This window comes from Garra rufa, chromosome 12 (genome assembly GCF_049309525.1).
Source record: "Garra rufa chromosome 12, GarRuf1.0, whole genome shotgun sequence".
NCBI lineage: Eukaryota > Metazoa > Chordata > Actinopteri > Cypriniformes > Cyprinidae > Garra > Garra rufa.
The window spans coordinates 2,572,842-2,593,837 of record NC_133372.1 but is presented as its reverse complement, the minus strand read 5'-3'; the positions used below and the strand labels follow the sequence as shown (position 1 = coordinate 2,593,837).

Genomic DNA, 20,996 nt, shown 5'->3' with positions numbered 1-20,996 from the left:
TAGATGTCCATGCAGCGATTAAGCATTTATCACTGTGAAGGTTATGTGCATTATATGTTATTCTAAACATAAAATAAAATATAATAAAATAAAATTGCGCTTATGCTCAGTTACCATATAGTTTTCAGTTTTCAGACACTGTAAAGACACACTTTGGTAATCGTAAACAACTGCAGCTTTAATGATGGATATGAGGCCTTTTCCAAGAACAGTAATATAATAACTCTCATTACAATAATAATAACTCTCTCTTTGTTTGGTTCCTGGCTCATGTCACACTTAATGGCCATGGAAGACAATAACTAAAATGCTGTCATACACAAAAGTGAGAGTTATTTAATATCGACACAGTTATCTAATAATGTGGGTGGGAATAGATCTCTGTTATGAGGATTAAAGTTTCAGTCGTAGATTTTCATTTAAGTATCGCTGTTTATACAAAATGAGCCAAGGGGTTTTCAATCTGTGATTAGAAGGAAACTGTGTAAAAAAACATAAATATATATCTAAAAGTACATAAATGAATTCAATTATTGAATTAATTTAAAAAAAATTTAAATAAATAAAAAAAATGTTTTAAATAAATACGTACAGACAGTGAGGGAAATCTATGGGATGGAAAAAATAATGTACAGTTTAAGACTCTAGAATGAATCTGTTTGTTGAACAATGGAAACCCTTAATAAAAGAGCTGGGTGAAACTTGGGGAGGACGTTTTAAAATCCACTTTAATCCAATTAAATAAAAATTTTCTTTTCTAGTGAATTCTGTCAATTTTGAATATTTTGATCCCTTCCAAAGCTGGTTTTGTTCTTCTTGTCATGTTGTGAAATGCAGTTTTGTTACAAAATTAAAAATGTAACGTGAAAAAGAATTTCACGAACTAATTAAGATACTTTGTTATTCTCACTACATGTCTTGCAAGAAGATGTTTGTTAATAAAAAAATAAGTAAAAAATAAATACGTAACCAACACAATTTTGATAATACAAACAAACAAATAAATCTGAAAGCACAGTGGTATGGTGTGTAAAAAAAAAAAAAATTAATTGTAAAACTCAACTTAATGTAACTTAACAGAACCTAAATATTTCCCCTCTAAATTTCTATAGCATATTAATTTAATTTAGTATAAACTAGGTCTTTATACATTAAAAAACATACAGCTTAGAATTCAGAATGGGGTCCTTCGTATCATTTTTGGGGGTCCATGAATATAAAAGACCCGAAAACCCCTGTACTAAAATAAGAGGAAACTCTTCTGTGGTTTTGTGGAATGAACACAAGCGCATCCATCCATCTCTCACACAGAAACACACACACAGAAGTCAGGCCAGTTTTCTCTAAATAAGGCATCTTATCTCTTTTCCTGTCATTTCATGTTGATTCCTCTGGGTATCTCCCTCTCTGTGTGCTGTACAGACACAGGCTCAACATTCCTTGCCCTTATATGGCTAAATCCCTGCTGTGGGCCGGCTCTGTTTGGGAGAACAGAGACCTCTGATTGGCCGAGAGTAAAATGGGAGGGGCGCATTACTCAAGCTGATGCTCTGGAGAAACTTTTGTGTCCCGAAAGTATAACAGACAGTCTTACTTTCCAGCACAAAGACACAGTCCGGTGGACAGCACAATCCATCAGCTGTAGCAGAGGTGAGTTGATATGTGTTACTGTGCTTTTATGTCTTATAAAAGTCTTGTAAAGACTGTCCACAAAAGCTTTGTATCAGTTTGGGACAGTAGGGAAAGTTCTGGATGGAGATGGTGACGTATTTTAGAGTTATGGAGCCAAAACCGATCCACAATGGACATTTTAGGGCTTTGTTTTAGATTATTTTTAGTTTGACCTCTAGAGTTTGAGTTACAACTCATATAAGCTTTCATTATGTAAAGTAACTGTTTGTCTTTGCATGTTGCCTGGCTGTAAGTGCTTCGTCTGGAAAAGAGTGTTTGGCCTTTTTGTGTGCCCTTGAGGTCATAAGTCAGAGGTGAGACTCATGACGTAAACATTGGCCTGAGGACACATCCTGAAACAGTCCAAGCAACTCATTAACAGAAATCAAGATAGAATGATTTGGTTTTAGATTTTAATAGCATTCATTCAGAGGAGCTACTGTTGTGAAACAGCACTAAAGGTTTAAAGAAGCAAAATGACTGGATAGTTTGTTAGTGTCTCTCTGAAAAAAATCACTGAGGAATTCTGTGTGTTTGCCAAACCGATTTTAGAGACAACAAACAAATGTGAAAGAATGTGACTGTTTGATCATTTATGGATGTGCACAAGAGTACATTAGGATGTCATTTTCATATTTTATACATTCTTTTTGAAATATTGATTTGCGGCATTTAAACAAGATGGAAGTTTTAGAGAGACACAACCAACTAAAACCACATAATTCATCAAATCCATACATAATAACACTGCTGATGTTTGTGCTACTGCTTTAACCCCATAATGATCCAGGAAAACAGGATAAAAAGTACACTGTAAAACTTGACTTAACTTAAAATAACTGAGAAAACCCGTTGCCTTAAAATGATTAAGTAATAATAATTTTAAAAATAAGTTGAGGGAATTTGTTAAGTTTGCTCAACTTATTTTTTAAAAATTATTATGTACTCCAATTTGTACCTCATTATTACCTCAATACAACTTTGTGTAATGTGTAAAGTTTAGGACACAGAACAAAATTTAAAACAAAATTTTAACCCAAGTTTAATCCAATTTTTAATTAAACCCCAAGTTTTAATTTCAACAAAAATGTATCAACAATTAAAATGGTACTTGAAAAAACTATTTATTCAATTAAAACCCCACAATACTGTAGTTTTCACATAATTTTAAATTTGATTAGCAATACAAAATAATAATTAAACCCATGTTTAACACAATTGATCCAGTTAAAATGCAAGAATATTGTTTTATCTTGAACAAAAATGTATTAATATTAAAACATTATTTAAACATGTTTATCCCAATGTATCCAACTAAAACCGATAGTTTCTATAGACTTTTATAATTTAACCTAAAATTTAAACCAAAGTTTAACCCAATTTATCAAATCAAAATGCAAGAATATTGTTTTATTTTTAACAAAAAATGTATCACAATTAAAAGATAATTTAAACGTTTAATCCAATGTATGCAAATAAAACCCAGAAATATTGTAGTTTCAGATGTTTATAATTTAACTTAATATTTAAACCAAAGTTTAACCTAATTTAATCTATCAAAATGCAAGAATTTTGTTTTATTTTTAACAAAAATGTATAAGAATTAAAATATTATTTAACCCAATGTATCCAACTAAAACTCATAAATATTGTAGTTTCTATAGACTTTTATAATTTAACCTAATATTTAAACCAAAGTTTAACCCAATTTATCAAATCAAAATGTAAGAATATCGTTTTATTTTTATTATATTCATTGTTTTAATCCAATGTATGCAAATAAAACCAATAAATATTGTAGTTTCCACAGTTGTTTATATTTTAACTTAATATTTAAACCCAAGTTTAACCTAATTTATCCAATCAATATGCAAGAATATTGTTTTATTTTTAACAAATTGTAAAAAAAATTAGAACATTATTTAAACATGTTTAACCCAAAGTATCTAACTAAAACCCATAAATATTGTAGTTTCTACAGACTTTTATAATTTAACCTAATATTTAAACCAAAGTTTAACCCAATTTATCCTATCAAAATGCAAGAATATTGTTTTGTTTTTAACAAAAATGTATAAAAAAGAAAACATTGTTTAAACATGTTTAACCCAATGTATCCAAATAAAACTTATAAATATTGTAGTTTTCACAGATGTTTATATTTTAACCTAATATTTATCCAATCAAAATGCAATATTGTTTTATTTTTTACAAAAATGTATCAAAATGAAAACATTATTTTAACATGTTTAACCCAATGTATCCAACTAAAACCCATAAATATTGTAGTTTTCACAGATGTTTATATTTTAACCTAATATTTTAATCTAATATTTATCAAATCAAAATGCAAGAATATTGTTTTATTTTTAACAAAAATGTATAAAAAAAAACATTGTTAAACATTGTTAAACCTAATGTATCCAAATAAATCCCATAAATATTGTAGTTTATGTTTTACAGATGTTTATATTTTAACCTAATATTTATCAAATCAAAATGCAAGAATATTGTTTTATTTTTAACGAAAATGTATCAAAATTAAAAGATTATTTAAACATGTTTAATCCAATTTATCCAACTTAAACCCATAAATATTTAACCTAATATTTGAACCTAGTTTATCAAATCCAAGAATATTGTTCTATTGATATCTAATACATTGCAACATACACAAATGAGGGCATGGAAACATTCGGCAGGATGACAGGCGTCTGATGTCCTTTGAGCAGTCGGTCCGTCTGTTTCTAAATTCCTGCATTTAATCCTGTGGTGGAGCTGGACATTGTGATCTGGTGATGTGGTCAAAACACACACACACACACACACACACACACACACACACACACACACACACACACACACACACACACACACACACACACACACACACACACACACACACACACACACACACACACACACCCACCATCTGAAAATAAGCAGTTGGTTAATCAGTTACATAAATAATGGTCCTATCTCATACTCATGAAATATGCAGTCCATATTCATAATGGACAGTTCATTGCTGCATAGGTAGTAGGTTACTCAGTGTGAGAATAATGTGAGACACTGAGCAGGACGTTTGCATACGGACCAGGACAGCATTTGCTTACTTTATTGAGCAGATATTGAGAAGCTATGAATACAAGAGCGATAAAGACAAGGATATGAAAATGAGTGTTAGCTGAATGTGGTCATCCAGATAGACTGAATTACATTAATTACACATTCATAATGAATGATGTATTCATAAATGTTTAATGCATTTCGAAACAGATGGTTATGAAATGTGTTGTTCTCATTGGAAACAGAAACCATCGGTAACATCATCTCTGATGCTCATGGCTTCAGTCAATCTGCTCTGTTTACAGATATAAAAGGTTTTTCTAGATCAAAGTTGACTAATATCCTTTAATCACAACTAATTTGGAGTTAATCATAAAGAGAGACTGCTAACTAAATTATTAATCTTAAAAGACACATCTTAAGATGACTTTAATAAATCCTCGTATTCAAAACTTCATTAAAGTCCTGCTAGAAGTGCAGAACATATCTTGTGTGAACATATACTGTAATTCTGTACATTTGGACCACTGTTATTGTAGTATCATTAAGATATTATTATAGGTTTTATTAATATTTTGAAGATTTTATTTAGAATTTTTACTATGTTAGTTTTTTTTTATTAGGTCTATATAGTTGTTATACATCTTTTATTTCAGTTTTAGTTTTAGTTATTTTGGAACATCAGATTAAATTAAATAAAAATGAGAAATGTTGCCTTGACTTTGAACTATTTTTTAATACATTTTATTTTATTTCAGTCAAAGTTTAATTTATATCAAGTAACAACATTTTTAATTGTTTTAGTAGTTTAAATTTCAACTACAATAACTCTGATTTATGGCCATGTACAAACTTAACTAACTTTTTTTTTTTACTTTAATTAACAATGAAAACCTGAGGCTGAAAAGACATGCACATTTGTGGTTTGATTTAATAAATGCATTTTTACAGATGAATAATGCTGACTACACACAGAAAGTCATATATCATTAATACACTTTCCTGTGAGGACAGTTGTAGGTTGACGCCCAAATAAAGGCATTGAAGCACAGAGACACAAAGATAGATAGTTAGGCTGATGACGGTGACATCCATGAATGTTTGATGACTGTACATTTTATAAATGTAGCTGATGGTTTTAATATACTCCACCCAGTGTTAGTGTTACGCATTGCAAGTAATGCAAGTTACGTGATCAGATTACTTTTCTCAAGTAACTAGTAAAGTAACACACTACTTGTATATTTATATAGTTAAACTTTCAAATAAGTAATGCAAGTTTACTTTATTTTGCCATTTATTGATTGACTCAAAAACTGAAAATTAGCCCATTATTTACTCACCCTCCGGGCATCCTAGGCGTATATGACTTTCTTCTTTCAGACGAATCCAATCAAAGTTATATTAAAAATTATCCTGGCATTTCCAAGCTTTAGAATGACATAGGCAGGTGTTTGTCTTCATCAGTCCAAAACAGGTCCAATAAAGTGCATCCATCCATTATAAAAAGTGCCTCACACATCTCTGGGGAGTGAATAAAGGCCTCCTTTAGCGACTCAATGCATTTTTGTAAGAAAAATACCCACACTTAAAACATAATAATCACTTGCACCAACTGTTTGTACGCAGAATTTTTTAATATAACTCCGATTGGATTCGTCTGAAAGAAAGCACCTAGGATGCCTGGAGGGTAGGGTTGTGACGAGACACTTATCTCACAAGACGAGACGAGACGAGATTTTGGGCTCACGAGAATGAGACGAGACGAGATTTTTAAACTTTTTTAAATAAATCCTCAATGATGAAATATATAGGGGACAATAGTATTTTATTCAACAAAAAAACACAAAATGCAAAAAAATAAATAAATAAATGTAGGTGCATTTTGATATGAACTTGTACTTTATGAAATTAAACTTATATTTTAATGAATTATATGCAGTAATAAAAATGCTGCATGATTCTGGGTAAACTGAAAAACAATTTTCTTTTATAAACTGGAGATCATGATTCTGAAGAAAAAAAGGATTAGAAAATTAAACAAAATGACATAATTTACTATTGGTTCTGAAATAATGTTCATTGCTTAAGTCTGAAAAAAAACCTAAAAAAATGAAGGAGCCCGTGTCTCAATTAATAAAGACTTTCACTATTGGAATCTCTTGAATGTTTAATTCAATGACAAATATTTTTTTAAACGTGCAGTTGTCGCCCTCTCCTGGTGAAGAGAATAAACGTTACTCTACATACGTGTTATACTTTCGTTTTTGATCGTTACTGTAGACAATAAGTGTGTATATCCAAACTATAAGCTTTTATCCCAGTACTTATGTTATTTAAATGTCTGTAACAAAGACATGATGATGATTATGTGGTTAAAAATACTGTTTGTGTTGCTTTCTGAAACCACAGCAGTAAGAATGCAGATTCGAATGTCTTCAATAACGTTCACATGGTAAGCGTCAGTGGAGCGTGAAACAGTTGTAACAGACAATGCTGAATCACAGTCATTCATGAATAAGATCGCATGGGTGTTTGAATAGAGATCGTGATATTTTTATAACTATTAGTCATGCAGCCCTAATGTAAACATTGCAAAATGTTTTGCCATGATATCATCACGTTCTCGCGAGACCAGTCAGATCTCGCGGGACACATCGGAGTCTCGCGAGATCTCGTGCCACGAGATCTCGTCACACCCCTACTGGAGGGTGAGTAAATAATGGGTTAATTTTCTGAACTAACTCTATAATTTCACCTTTGGTGTGAAAGGGCCTAAACAGTTGGCAAAAATATAACTTTTGGGCTTTTTGTTATTAAAAAAAAAATATATAAAAAAGCTCAGGCCAGTTTTTTGCGACAAAAAATTAACAAATGGGTAATAAACAGTAACTAAGTAACGCAATTAGTGACTTTTTTCATGGAGTAATGCAATATTGTACTACAGAAGCTCTGAAAGAACTAAAACTAAACGTGTTCTACATGACAAGAGAAAATGTACACACATTTCCACACATTAACTCTTTATTAGCTGAGGAATCTTACAGTTGAACAGATGTGTGGAGAATGTGACAGTGTTTGAGTCATTTACAGAGGTTTATAAAGAGCTATTCAACATATATGGACATCATTTTTATAATTTTTTTAGGTTTTAAAAGCAAAAGAGCTGTTCAGTCTGTTGACCTCGACAACCTCTGCAGGCACCTTTTACAAGACAAGTAAAAGCCTTAAAAAGGGTGTATTACTGATGGATTTTATGTTGTAGAACAAAACATGAAAATATCTAGAGCTCGTGTTAAACACAAACCTTATTCCAGGCATTCAACCAAACACCCAAACCAAAAAATGTGAACTTGTTTCCAGGTTTTGGCCTACAAAAATACACCAACCTGGATTTTGACATTTTTCTTAAAGTTTAAAGTCTTGACCAAACACATCTACTCTGGACCCTGTAATTTCAGAAACATTAAAGTTCACTTACAGAACAAAAATGTACAGATAATCTACTCACCTCCTTTTTATACAAGATGTTCATGTTTTTCTTTCTTCAGTCGTAAAGAAATAATGTTTTTTGAGGAATTTTTAAAGGATTTTTCTCCATGTAGTTGACTTCTATGGTGCCCCAAGTTTGAACTGCCAAAATGTGGCTTCAAACGATCCCAAATGCGATTGTAAATGATCCCAGCCGAGGAAGGAGGATCAGTTATTTAATTTTTTAAATAAAATGTATATACTTTTTAACCTCAAACGCCCATCTTGTCTAGTTCTGCCTGAACACTGTTGTTTCCAGGTCAAGACAGTTATAGGGTATGTCGAAAAACTCCCATCTCATTTTCTCCCTTGACTTCAAAATCGCCCTACATCGCTGTTTTACCTTTTTTGTTAAGGGTGTTTGATCTTCTTTGCATGTTCACTTTGTAAACACTGGGTCAGTACTTCTGCAGCGATGTAGGATGATTTTGAAATGATTTTTGAAATTGGGAGAGAAAATAAGATGGGAGTTTTTTGACCTAACCTCATGCACATCGCAGAGAGAGACAAGACGAGGTTAAAAAGTATATAAATTGTATAAAAAAAAAAAAGAAAAACGATCATTTTGCCAAATAAGACCGTTTTAAGCTGCATTTAAACTGCATTTTGGAAGTTCAAACTCGGGGCACCATAGAAGTCCACTATATTTAAAAAAAAAGTCCTGAAATGTTTTTGTCAAAAAACTATTTCTTCGACTGAAGAAAGAAAAACATGAACATCTTAGATGACAAGGGGGTGAGTACATAATCTGTAAAGTTTTGTTCAGGAAGTGAACTTCTCATTTAATGAACATCATCTGCTCTTTCCAGACCTGAAACACCGCCACCATGTCCAGCAAACGAGCGAAGGGAAAGACCACTAAGAAGAGGCCACAGAGAGCCACTTCAAATGTGTTTGCCATGTTTGACCAGTCACAGATCCAGGAGTTCAAGGAGGCCTTCAACATGATCGATCAGAACCGAGACGGATTCATCGATAAAGAGGATCTGCATGACATGCTGGCCTCTTTGGGTAAGTCTGATGGAGAGGACCTGATATAATGATAGTCTTCTATATCAAATACTGACCTTGGCTTTGGTGTATATGTTGTACCCGTGCTCAGGTAAGAACCCGTCTGATGATTACCTGGAGGGGATGATGAGTGAAGCTCCAGGGCCCATCAACTTCACCATGTTCCTCACTATGTTTGGAGAAAGGCTCAACGGAACCGATCCGGAGGACGTCATCAGGAACGCTTTCGCCTGCTTCGATGAGGAAGGATCAGGTAAAACAAACACTGCCGTAATATCAAGAATAATAAATAAATATAATAAAAGAAAAATAAACTAAAATATATGACTTGATAAAACAAATACAATATTGTTTTTGTATTACTTTTCCCTTCATTATTTTCTGTATTTATTTTACATTTTATTTGTATTCATATATATAATTTATATATATATATATATATATATATATATATATATAATTATTTTTTTTTTTTTATACATTTACTCTTTTTAATTTAATTTATTGAATTTTATTTCTGCAGTTTTGGGTCTCCATAATAGAGAGTGATACATAGATGATAAATATAGAAACAAATAGATGTGGGAAAAAATAAATATAAAATATAAATGAATGCTTAAATATAAAAAATAAAAATTCAAATATAGTAATAAATGCAGAATTTAAAAAAATATTTTAAAATCAGAATTAGAAAAAAATTACTTAAATTACATATTTTAGGTGACTGTAAGCATATGCATAAAATATAGAAATATGAAGATGCAAACTAAAACACCAGCAAATTGCCTCAATATTCAGTAGTAGTTCACATCTCAGAGCTGCTTGATCTACATCATGAAACAAACTGCTCTAGATGTATACTTTATTCTCATCTGCATAGGTTCCATTCATGAAGACCACCTGCGAGAGCTGCTGACCACCATGGGAGATCGTTTCACAGATGAAGAGGTGGACGAGCTCTTCAGAGAGGCTCCCATTGACAAAAAGGGCAACTTCAACTACGGCGAGTTCACCCGGATTCTCAAACACGGAGCCAAAGACAAAGACGACATGTAGACGATCAGAAAACACCGGCCGCATCTGCACATTAGCATCTATAAGTGAAGTAAAGCAGCATTTCATAGCATAAATATTTAATCGATAAAAGAAGTGTTTTTTCCTCTACATGCATTTGATATGACCAGATTACATCGCTAACACTCTGTGCAATGTCTATTGTGTGTTTTATGGGGGACTACAGTAGGTTTGAGTAGGTTAAAGCAATGTACTCTTAGAGCTGCGGCTCTCTAAATGTGTGCAACTCAGAAATGAAACCATTACATTGGAAATGCCATAAAACTTTTCAGTATCTTCCTCTCACTGAGCGATATTATCAGATATCAAAAACATTATGGGTATTTTTAAACACTTTGAAGACATTATAAAGAAATTAATGGAAGTAAAAAAATCTCCATTTTTCAAGCTGCACATTCTTTTGATAACTCTTTGACGCTGACTTTGGGATATGGCGATTTTTCGGTGGTACTGCAACTTGTATTTACTCATCAAACCCTGTGAACATCTGGCTTATGAAACATGTATTTACATGCGGCAGCTCTCAGACATGAAGTCATCCATCAAATGAACGTGACACATTTTATACTGAAATGAAGATGTCTCAAACTACAGCGAACTCTCAAAATCATTTCTGTGCATGCTGAAATCAACAGTACTCTTTTCTGCAACATTGCTCCTAATGGGTGAAAATCTGTAAAATAAAACCATTACTCCACAACATTACTACAAATATATGAAAAACGAAGCTTTATTTCTCTGAAACGCTTGTATAAAAGGACATCAAATAAAATCTTAAGGCAGATATTGCACAGACTAGTCCAAAGGTTTTCTAAGGAAGCAGGTAAGGCACAAATGCCAGTTTTACTGTCCTCAGTTATACATACACACACATGATCCACGTATTTGGTCGTACAGGAGAGAGCTACGCATATTTGATGTATATACACACACATACACATTAAAAGCAGGTCTATGCCAGACAAAAACCTGAATGATATTTACATGTTTCACATTGTCATCAAGAACACCCTTTTTGCAATAAGGACATCATAATACAGTTCCAGGAATATTAGTTTCGGTCTTTCTGAGGCGGTGAAAAAATAGAGTATTATATGAAAAAATATAGGTTTACTTCCAGTACCCATCACTGTTCCAGTAACTAACCGAATGATCACAGTGGTTTTGAAGTGTTAGTTAATTAAATCTGTAATACAGTTCATGATGCTACAATATGACAGCTCGAACACGGCTTAAAAAAAAGAAAGAAAAAGATGCACCTTATAGAATTTATTTAAAAACTCCCTTTTTGATGTCAGAGAAGAAATTAAAACTACAAAACAAACCTGAGACGCACTGAAAAACAATGAGAAGAAACAGTACTACAGAACATGACCTCTGACCTTAAAGAGAATTTACCCAGCATGACACAAACTAATCAGAATTATGGCACGTTTGTGAGAATAAATTGAAATAACGTGAACCGCATCATAAGTAAATACTAAAAGGTTAAACTCATTTCTATAAAGACTCCTATCTGACTATATGTACATGTTCTCAGTTTCATGGAAACTACAAGCATAAAATCATAATGCATCTAGATCCTCTAGTGTCCAAAAAGAGAAAGACTGCTCAAGAAATCACTGGAAAGCATTTTCTGTGTTTCTAAATAATTGTTAGTTCTCAAGATACATTCACAGATCAAGAGCAAGAAAGAAGCACTTCAGACTTTAAATTCATCTTGGAAATGCATGAAATTCCTTTAGCCTCTACAAACACTGTCAGGCTCACATTTGCATGATGTTGCCCTCTACACTGAGATATGTAAAACACATTTATTAGTGAAGATCATCTACTTCACCCAACAATACTGTCAGAACAACAATCATTTCAGCAAAAATAAAGCTACAGCCCTAGGATCGCGTTACACGATAACAGAAGAAAATCAATGCTGTCTCCGTCTTTGAGACAACCTCCCTCCCGCATCTCAGACAGACACGAGGCGTGAGGGATGATCTCTGCAGTACGATCGATTTCCTGACGAGCCGTTGCTGCACAGACACACGTCATGCCACACGAAAGAACGCTATTCTGAGACTGGATAGACGGTCCTGACATGATGACAAGGAGGTGAAATTGTAGACTATAAAGTGCAGGAAAAATGACAGAGATCACACTGAAAAGACTTTCAAATCTGAGATTGTAGAAGTAGAGGCTTCATCAGCAGTGGCTTTCAGGCAAAATCAGAGCACATTTGGTTGCTAAATGCTGATATTTAAACGTTGCATGCTTGTCTTTGCATTCACAAATAAGTGAAGCATGCTATATGAAACCTAAACGTCTATCCCTAGTGATGCAAACAGGCAAGAGCAACTATACATGGAGCTTCTTTACCAAAACAACGCAAGGCCACTTAAATTACAAATGTTTAAATGAAAATCTCTTGGCTGCAAACCTGAGTTTTGCACAGGTTTTGAGTTTGCTGGTGTTTGCACATGGTAATGTTTACGCCTGAAAGGACCTCCACCTGTTCTCGAAGATCCCAGAATCTGAAATGCTGGATTATTTCTTATTTATGCATGCCCATAAACTTCATGTAGTTAAAAAAAGGTAAAAGGTTTTGGTTTAAAATGTTTTTAAAAGGTCTTAAAAATACATCGCGGTGTAGAGACACTTTACTCCTGAATCCCCTGTACTGAATATCAGAGGCTCTTCGGGTACCAAGCAACATCCGCACGGTATCCATGACAACGATTTGGGGAGGAAGGTTTACATCTGCTCCAGAGTCTTCCGACAAGAATAAGCAAACAAATGGAGTCTAAAGTGAGTTTGTTCTTGCTTGAGTTTTCAGTTAACCGCTTCCGTGACCGTGTTATGATTGTACTGTGAAACCCATGAGTGAGATACCACATTCACAGATGGAGCGGGTTGTCGAACACTCCACATCCCAGAAGACCCAAAGCTTCCAGATTCCAGATCGGAGACACCAGCCGTGCTTAGATCAACAGGAAGGCCTGAAAAAGCGTGGCTCATGACGGGAACTGATACTGGTAATACTGCGTTCTCCATCAAGCTCGTTGCAGGATTGGATTCATCTTTTGAAGGAGTCTTCGAATCGCCATTCGTGACGAGAACTCTTGAACTTTCATTTGTTTGCAGTTGCTTCATTTGTTCTTTCTGCTGGCTGACTTCTTGCTCTGCCGCTCGCTGCAGGGCCGCGTCCACCAGAAGCTTCAGATCGCTGAAATCTTGAGGGCAAAGCTCCGGTGGGGTCGGTGGAGGCGTGTTGAACAGGACCCCAGTCGGGCTCACCGCTCCCAGAGTTGGGACTGAGGTAGAAGCAAACGGTATGGTTGTCATGTGATGGTCTCCAGTTAGGCCTTCCCGTCTTAGCAGACCTCGCGTGTCCAGCTGCATCAGAGCCTGAACGCCTCCGTCTTGGTTTCCTGACGATGGCAAGCAACCGGCACCAGCCAAAATTGCCGTCGCAGTGTTTCCCAACAGCCTCAAATCCAATGTGGGGGCGGGGCAAATGACAGAGGTGCGGGTCGAAGAGGCAGGGCATTCTGGGGAGGCGGATCTGTCTGGTTTGCTGGTGCGTCGTGACATTGTAAACTGAGTGGGGTCTTTGCCATCTTTCCTGAGCAGGTCTGGCAGGAGCCTTCGGCGGGCGTTTATGAACCAGTTACAGATCTACAAACAAGAATGAAGATTTCAGTTTAAGTAACTTAAAGGGTTAGTTCAATCAGTCAATCAACATTTATTTATACAGCCCTTTACAACACTCAAGGTGAACCAAAGTGCTTTCCAATAAAAGTAAAATAGAACACTAAAAAAAGTACCAAGATGGTCAACAAAGTAGTCCAAGTGACTCACGAGAGCACTTTTTGGCTCAAAGAAAACAAAAATAATTACTTTAATCCACATTTTTCTCTCTACTGCGTCACTTGTGGACATGCTTATACAAAAGTACCATGATGCATGCGCGTGGGGGCACTCAGAGCAATAGATTTCAATAGCTTTCATACAGTGTGCGTCCGTCTCTTTGGTTTGGTTTGATACAACGGTTTTGATGTTGTCAATTCAATCGATTGATGCTAAATTGCAGCCAATTCGACACACAGGCATTTACAAGCCATTTAAAAGTGAGGAAAAGAGGGAAAACTCTTATGAACTGCCTCACCATCACAACCCCACTGGAGAAGTGTGTTTTTCTTTGGGGAGAGGCAGACAGCACATTTCTCAGTTTGTAAGACAGTTTCCAAATGTAATAGGATTGGTCCAACTAATTGCTTGGTTTGTAATGCATACCGAACCGAAAACCTTTTACTGAACGGTTCAATACAAATACGTGTATCGTTACACCCCTATTATCCATATACATACAGTATACTTGTGTAGCGAGATACTTGCTAGATAGCAAATCTAAACTACTTGATTGCTTGTATCATCACAAAATGTAAATTATACTGGCCTGAAATAAAGACAAGGACAATTTTCAAACTTCGGTATAAGTAAGTTTAGCAAATAAATGGATTGAAACTAACTAGAAACAGACTATAGAAACTGTCATTTCTTTTCCATGACCATTTAAGAGTTTAAAGAGATTTTTCCACAGCTGCGATTCCCACTTGAAATGTTCAGACTACCAGAAGAACAGAAAGAAAAAAGAATTATCGAACGCCAAGCAATATAATTATATGCTAGTAGGCCTTATATAGTGTTTGATACAAATGTTAAACTCCAGACACTGATAAGTCACAGTTAAAAAAAAAAATTTTTATTTAGACATGTTTAGTGCCATTAATTTAACATTAAATTACTATACCTATTTGTGACCCAGGACCACAAAACCATTTTTTAATTGAGATTTATAACTTGCTTGAAAGCTTAATAACTAAGCTTTTAATTGATGCATGTATTATTTGTTAGGATAGGACAATAATAGATACAACTATTTGAAACTCAAAAACCTGAGGGTGCAAAAAAAAAAAAATCTAATATATAGAAATTCACCTTTAAAGTTGTCCAAATGAAGTTCTTAGCGATGCATATTACTAATCAAAAATTAAGTTTTGATTTATTTACTGTAGGAAATTTAGAAAATATCTTCATGGAACATGATCTTTTCTAATGATTTTTGGCATAAAAGAAAAATCAATTTTTATCCATTCAATGTATTTTTGGCTATTGCTACAAATATACCCGTGATACTTAACACCGGTTTTGTGGTCACATTTTATCCTCCAAAAATCACACAAAAAAGATTTAAAGGAGGCATTGTATTGGTGATGCTGTCCTTAATATTTCTTGGTAAAAGATCAAAAAGAACAAACAAAACATGCATTTTTTGAATCCTAAAGTTGTGCCCCCTGTTGGCGCGGCAGTGAACTGCATGCTGTGTCAGACAGACAGCTGGCTCTAATGGAGACCAGAGGAAATATGCAGCACAGGCCTCGCCGCCCGCATTCCTGCGCTCTGACAACACCGCAGCTCTCGGTCAAGGACAAAACACAGCGCAGACTGTGTGGGAAAGTCTCAGTCTTTGAAGATTTCAGCCAAATGTAAAACTGATGGGTGGATAAAAGATACAAAAAAGAAAATCCTAGAAAGAGAACATTGCTTAAACAGAACTTGATTAGCAAGACTTTTGACTCTGGTCCACTTTGTAGCTTAATCTGGCAAAAACATGCTCACTTGGGCATAAAAAGGATAACTGACATTCATAACCAAATTTACAGGCTTGAGAGTTATATTCTGAATAAATGTAAATAAGTTTGTGATATTTATGATCATTTTGCCCTCTTTTGAGCTTAAAAGCTTCACTTTCACTGTCATTACATGGAAAATGTTAATTTGAGATGAAGGCAATTAAAGGACAATTTTCAAATTCAAGTCTCATGATAAAGTGACCTGCTTTTGAGCTTGAAAACTAAGTTTGCACTTTGAGCTTACAATGAAAGTTTCACGGTAATTGCATGGACAATATTGTACTGGATTGAAACTTGAAAGCAAGTAAAGTACATTGTTCACAATTTAGTTCTGAAGTTTAAAATTTACAATACTTTTACATCCAAACTTTTAGTTTCTAAACCCATCACTTTAGAAATTTGGATGTAAAAGTATCATAAAAGTAAACTTTAGACCTACATTTCGAAAAAAAAAATGTCCTTTACTCGCTTTCAAGTTTCAGTCCAGTGAAAATTTTCCATGCAATTACTGTGAAACTCTCCTTTTAAAGGTCAAAATTCATATTTTAATCTAATTGACTAAAATCTTAAAACTCTTGCCTCCATGTTTCAAACATTACAATAATGTCCATGCAATTACAATAAAACTGAAGTCTATATGTGACCCTGGACCACAAAACCAGTCTTAAGTCGCTGGGGTATATTTGTAGCAATAGCCAAAAATACATAGTATGGGTCAAAATTATAGATTTTTCTTTTTATGCCAAAAATCATTAGGAAATTAAGTAAAGATCATGTTCCATGAAGATTTTTTGTAAAATTCCTACTGTAAACATATCAAAATGTAATTTTTGATTAGTAATATGCATTGTTAAGAACTTAATTTGGACAACTTTAAAGGTGATTTTCTCAGTATTTTGATTTTTTTGCACCCTCAGATTCCAGATTTTCAAATAGATGTATCTCGGCCAAATATTGTCCTATCCTAACAAACCATACATCAATAGAAAGCTTATTTATTGAGCTTTCATATTATGTATACATTTCAGTTTTGTAAAATTTAACCTTATGACTGGTTTTGTGGTCCAGGGTCACATATATTATTGCATTTATGATAATGTGATACGGTAATTTTGCATTTGAGCGGGAAAACTTCAGTTTCATTGTACCTGCATGGAAAATATAATACTTGTTTGGAAACATGAATGCAAGTAAAGAACATTTCTCAGACATATGTCTAAATGCATTTACTTGCATGCTTTAAAGCTCTAGTTTTACGGTAATTGCATGGAATACTGCATCCAGCAGTTTAGATGAAATGATCCAGTTATGTCTCACCTGTGACACAGACAGATGCGTCTGTCCAGACAGGCTCAGTTTCTCCTGCTCTGACGGATAAGCGTTGAAGCGATGCTCGTACAGCCAGTCCCTCAGAACCTGAACCGATTCTTTGGGGAGGTTTCCACGGCGGCGGCGTTTGGCAGAAGACCCGCTTCTTCTGCCGCTGGTGGACAGGTTAAGAGGGTAACCATCGTCCTCACACGGGTCGCTGTCCGACATGGCAGAAAACTCAGTGTCTCCGTTCTGGTCCTCGTCAAAAACTGAGATGAAGAAAACAAAACCATTAGTCTCAAAACAGCATACATGACAGAGGAACGAAAGTGATTTAGGTTAGGTCGCAAAAAGTTTACAATGCCCTTAAATACCAGAAATGCCACAAATGTGTACACTACGCAAAGTATGCACATTTTTGGCATGCATGACAACCAGAGGAACCTACATTTGGCAAAATGTGCAGTACCGCATGCAATACTGCATCCTGCAATCAATGCAATTGAAATGGCAAATAAGTTCTTATCTTATGACCAAATTGCCCTGGTCATTTAAAAGTGTCCCACAGATAAATCTGCTTGACTGCACTCCATTTACACATCAAAACCCTATTGACTCTGAACTGCTCCTCCATTCACACCTTCGCCATGACAGTGTCTCTTCACCCCCGTCCTGACGCTCACAAACCAGAGGGAAATGAAGCTTATCTAGTGCTCTATTGAGCTTTACAGGTGGTCCAAACGAGTGTTTTACATTTACAATGAACATTATCATTAAAATAATCATTATCACCAGATAGAGCAGACAGTATAATTCATGCGCTGGTTTGCGAATACGGCCATTAACAAAATGTGACCGCAATCATCACTGTATATGCATATCCTTTTTAAACATTTAACTTTGAATATTTGATCACATGCTTGCATCTGAATCCTATTTATTAGCACTTAAACAAACTGCATAACCTTTTTTTTTTTTTTTTTTTAGTTGAGAAGTGCATCATTTCAAGGCCCTTAAACCCAAAACAAAAGTCAAGGTCTGTTTAGACAAGGCCAATAAAATCTAAACAAGCACTTTAACTACTACATTTGCAAAACACAACAAAAAAACCTGTTAATTAATTGCAAAAAAAAAAATAGTTTAACTCTATATGTGGACCACAAAACCAGTCATAAGTAGCGCGGGTATATTTGTAGCACTGTAGGGGTCAAAATGACCAATTTATCGTTTATGCCAAAAATATTAAGATTCTCATGAAAATATTTTGTACATTTCCGACCATAAATATATCAACTTAATTTTGGATTAGTAATATTCAATTGCTAAGAACTTCATTTGGACAACTCTAAAGGCGATTTTCTCACTATTTAGATTTGCACCCTCAGATTCCAAATTTTCATATAGTCGTATCTCGGCCAAATATTGTCCTTTCCTAACAAATCATACATCAATGGAAGACTTATTTCTTTCTTAAAAAATACTGGTTTTGTTACTGGTAAAACTAGTCATAAGGGTCCATTTTTTTGCTGATTAAGCTGAATAAATAAGCTTTCCATTGATGCATGGTTTGTTAGGATATAATAATATTTGGCAGAGATAATCTTGGAAGTCTGGAATCTGAGAGTGGGAAAAAAATTAAAATAAATAAAAACCTAAATATTAAGAAAATCGCCTTTAAAGTGGTCCAAATTACATTTTTAGCAATGCATAATACTAATCAAACTTTAAGCTTTGATACATTTACAGTAGGAAACTTACAAAACATCTTATCCTAATGATTTTTGGCATAATATAAAAACTGATAATTGGAACCCATACAATGTTTTTTTGCCTATTTCTACAAATATTCTCGTGCTACTTCAGGGTTACATCTACATTAGTACAATTAAATTTTTTGACAGTGATAATACCAGGTTTCCACTATTTTATTAAAGTACTGGCCTAAATACTGCATTTCTGGCAGAAACTGGAGTCAGAGCACTCACAGGAAAAGCACACACTCATTTCTGTGTAATAGCTAAAGAGTTTCAGAGAGACGCGTGAATCAGACACACTTCAGCAGTTCAGAGTTTCTTTCTCCTGCTGAAACCTGAAGCCTTAAAGAGCAGCTAAAAATGTGGGAGTTCCTGAGACCCGCTTTAACAAAGCAGATTGTGTGTGTAAGTGTGTGTCCTCTGGACATTCATGCTCCAGTCTGCAACTGTATCCCTGTTTCACATATCATTCGTAGCAGTATGCAATTGTCTTAAGTGTGTTTGACAAATAAAAATGTGTTTCTCGAGGTGGTGGATGAATAATCCAAAATAGAGCTGTGTTGTTGGTCATTTCATAAACTGAAAAGCTGACAAATGTAAAACTACTTAGAGTAGAATTAAATATTAGCGATTTTTTGGATTATCCAACATAAAATCAGTGCAACTAAATGTCTGAATGAACTCCTCATCAACGACCTCATTTCCCCCTTCCTTACTTTCCTATTGAATGTTGACTGAAACGCTTAAAAAGTAAATCTGTAGTTCCAAACAAACACGAGGGCCACGTACTAACAAATGATTGAGTAACCTCTGCATCTTCACCGTCATTTACTTACATATAACATTCTCATTTTGTGAAAACCCTTACCATTTTATACTGGATACAAACGGAATCAAAGAAAAGTCTGTTTGCAGACGCGAATAAACAAACGCGGCCGCAGACGCGCGAAAAAAAGCGAATCGCCAAACAAACAAACGCGCGCTGACGTCATCAGAACACAATGATACAATGTAACAAACGCCTGGAAGTCACTAAAGCTGCAAAGATTCGCTTCGAAAATGAGCGTGAACGCAAAAAACGTGTGGATCAGCTGCTTTATGAAAGGCCAGAATCAAAAGCACATCTGCGTTTCACGCGTTCAGACTGAAATCACGCCACGCTCACAAGACGTGCAGATGGACAGCGTGTGGAAGCACAAATCACACCGCGTTCACGAGTCACGCACACCATCCCGCATCTGTAAACGATTCTCACCTCTTTTGTTGGGCTTCATCCTGGATGCTGGGAAAAAGAAATGCACGAAATGTTGGAAGTTGCTGGTGTGCGAACGCGGGTCCTCGTCAAACGGAGAGTGTGTTCTTCTTCACTCAGTCACACAGACACAGGCAGCTGCGCGGAGTCAGATCAGAGAAGCTCCAGCAATCAATGAATCCTCTCATTTAGTCAATTAGTGTGCCATGAAGGAAATAGTCTTGTTGACAAACATCCGTTTACCTGCAGCTCTGCTGCTCCAGCAAACTCTCTCTCTCTCTTTCTCCCTCTGTCCGTCCCTCAATGACAGGCTCCTAGTCCCTCCTCCACACTCCAGGGGCCAATAAGGGCCCCACATCTGTGTGTCATCACTCTTTCATTCAAAATTCACAATTCAAACACTTGTGAGAGTTTATTTTAAGAGCTGCATTTTAGATTTGGAATCATGTTCGGAAACTTCTTTCAGTCGAATAAGTGATGTCATTTACCACACTAGAGTTACGTTTTCAAATTCGAATCGCATTTAAAGGATTGGTTCACTTTTAGAACCAAAATGTACAGATAATGTACTCATCCCCTTGTCAACCAAGATGTTCATGTCTTTCTTTCTTCAGTGGTAAGGAAATCATGTTT

The 20,996-nt window shown here is 35.0% G+C and overlaps 2 protein-coding genes across 2 annotated transcripts; one reads left to right on the top strand and one right to left on the bottom strand.

Annotated features, from left to right (window-relative positions):
- Positions 1-1,441: 1,441 nt before the first annotated feature.
- myl9b (myosin, light chain 9b, regulatory) lies at positions 1,442-10,519 on the top strand. The gene is made up of 5 exons (XM_073851232.1): positions 1,442-1,650; positions 9,081-9,282; positions 9,374-9,535; positions 10,163-10,354; positions 10,395-10,519. Exons 2-4 carry the CDS (start codon positions 9,099-9,101, stop codon positions 10,336-10,338), a joined length of 522 nt encoding a protein of 173 aa, XP_073707333.1. The 5' UTR covers positions 1,442-1,650; positions 9,081-9,098; the 3' UTR covers positions 10,339-10,354; positions 10,395-10,519.
- Positions 10,520-13,182: 2,663 nt separating this feature from the next.
- On the bottom strand, positions 13,183-20,530 carry LOC141347651 (homeobox protein TGIF2-like). The gene is made up of 3 exons (XM_073852634.1): positions 20,367-20,530; positions 17,364-17,626; positions 13,183-14,028 (listed from the first exon to the last, which is right to left on the bottom strand). Exons 1-3 carry the CDS (start codon positions 20,383-20,385, stop codon positions 13,183-13,185), a joined length of 1,128 nt encoding a protein of 375 aa, XP_073708735.1. The 5' UTR covers positions 20,386-20,530.
- Positions 20,531-20,996: the final 466 nt, after the last annotated feature.

Bases quoted from the DNA above. Each gene is read 5' to 3' on its own strand.
- myl9b (XM_073851232.1), top strand. From the start codon at position 9,099: ATGTCCAGCAAACGAGCGAAGGGAAAGACCACTAAGAAGAGGCCACAG. The intron at 9,283-9,373 runs GTAAGTCTGATG...ACCCGTGCTCAG, and splicing joins TGACATGCTGGCCTCTTTGG to GTAAGAACCCGTCTGATGAT. The intron at 9,536-10,162 runs GTAAAACAAACA...TCATCTGCATAG, and splicing joins CTTCGATGAGGAAGGATCAG to GTTCCATTCATGAAGACCAC.
- LOC141347651 (XM_073852634.1), bottom strand. The intron at 14,029-17,363 runs GTGAGACATAAC...TCTTGTTTGTAG, and splicing joins CGCATCTGTCTGTGTCACAG to ATCTGTAACTGGTTCATAAA.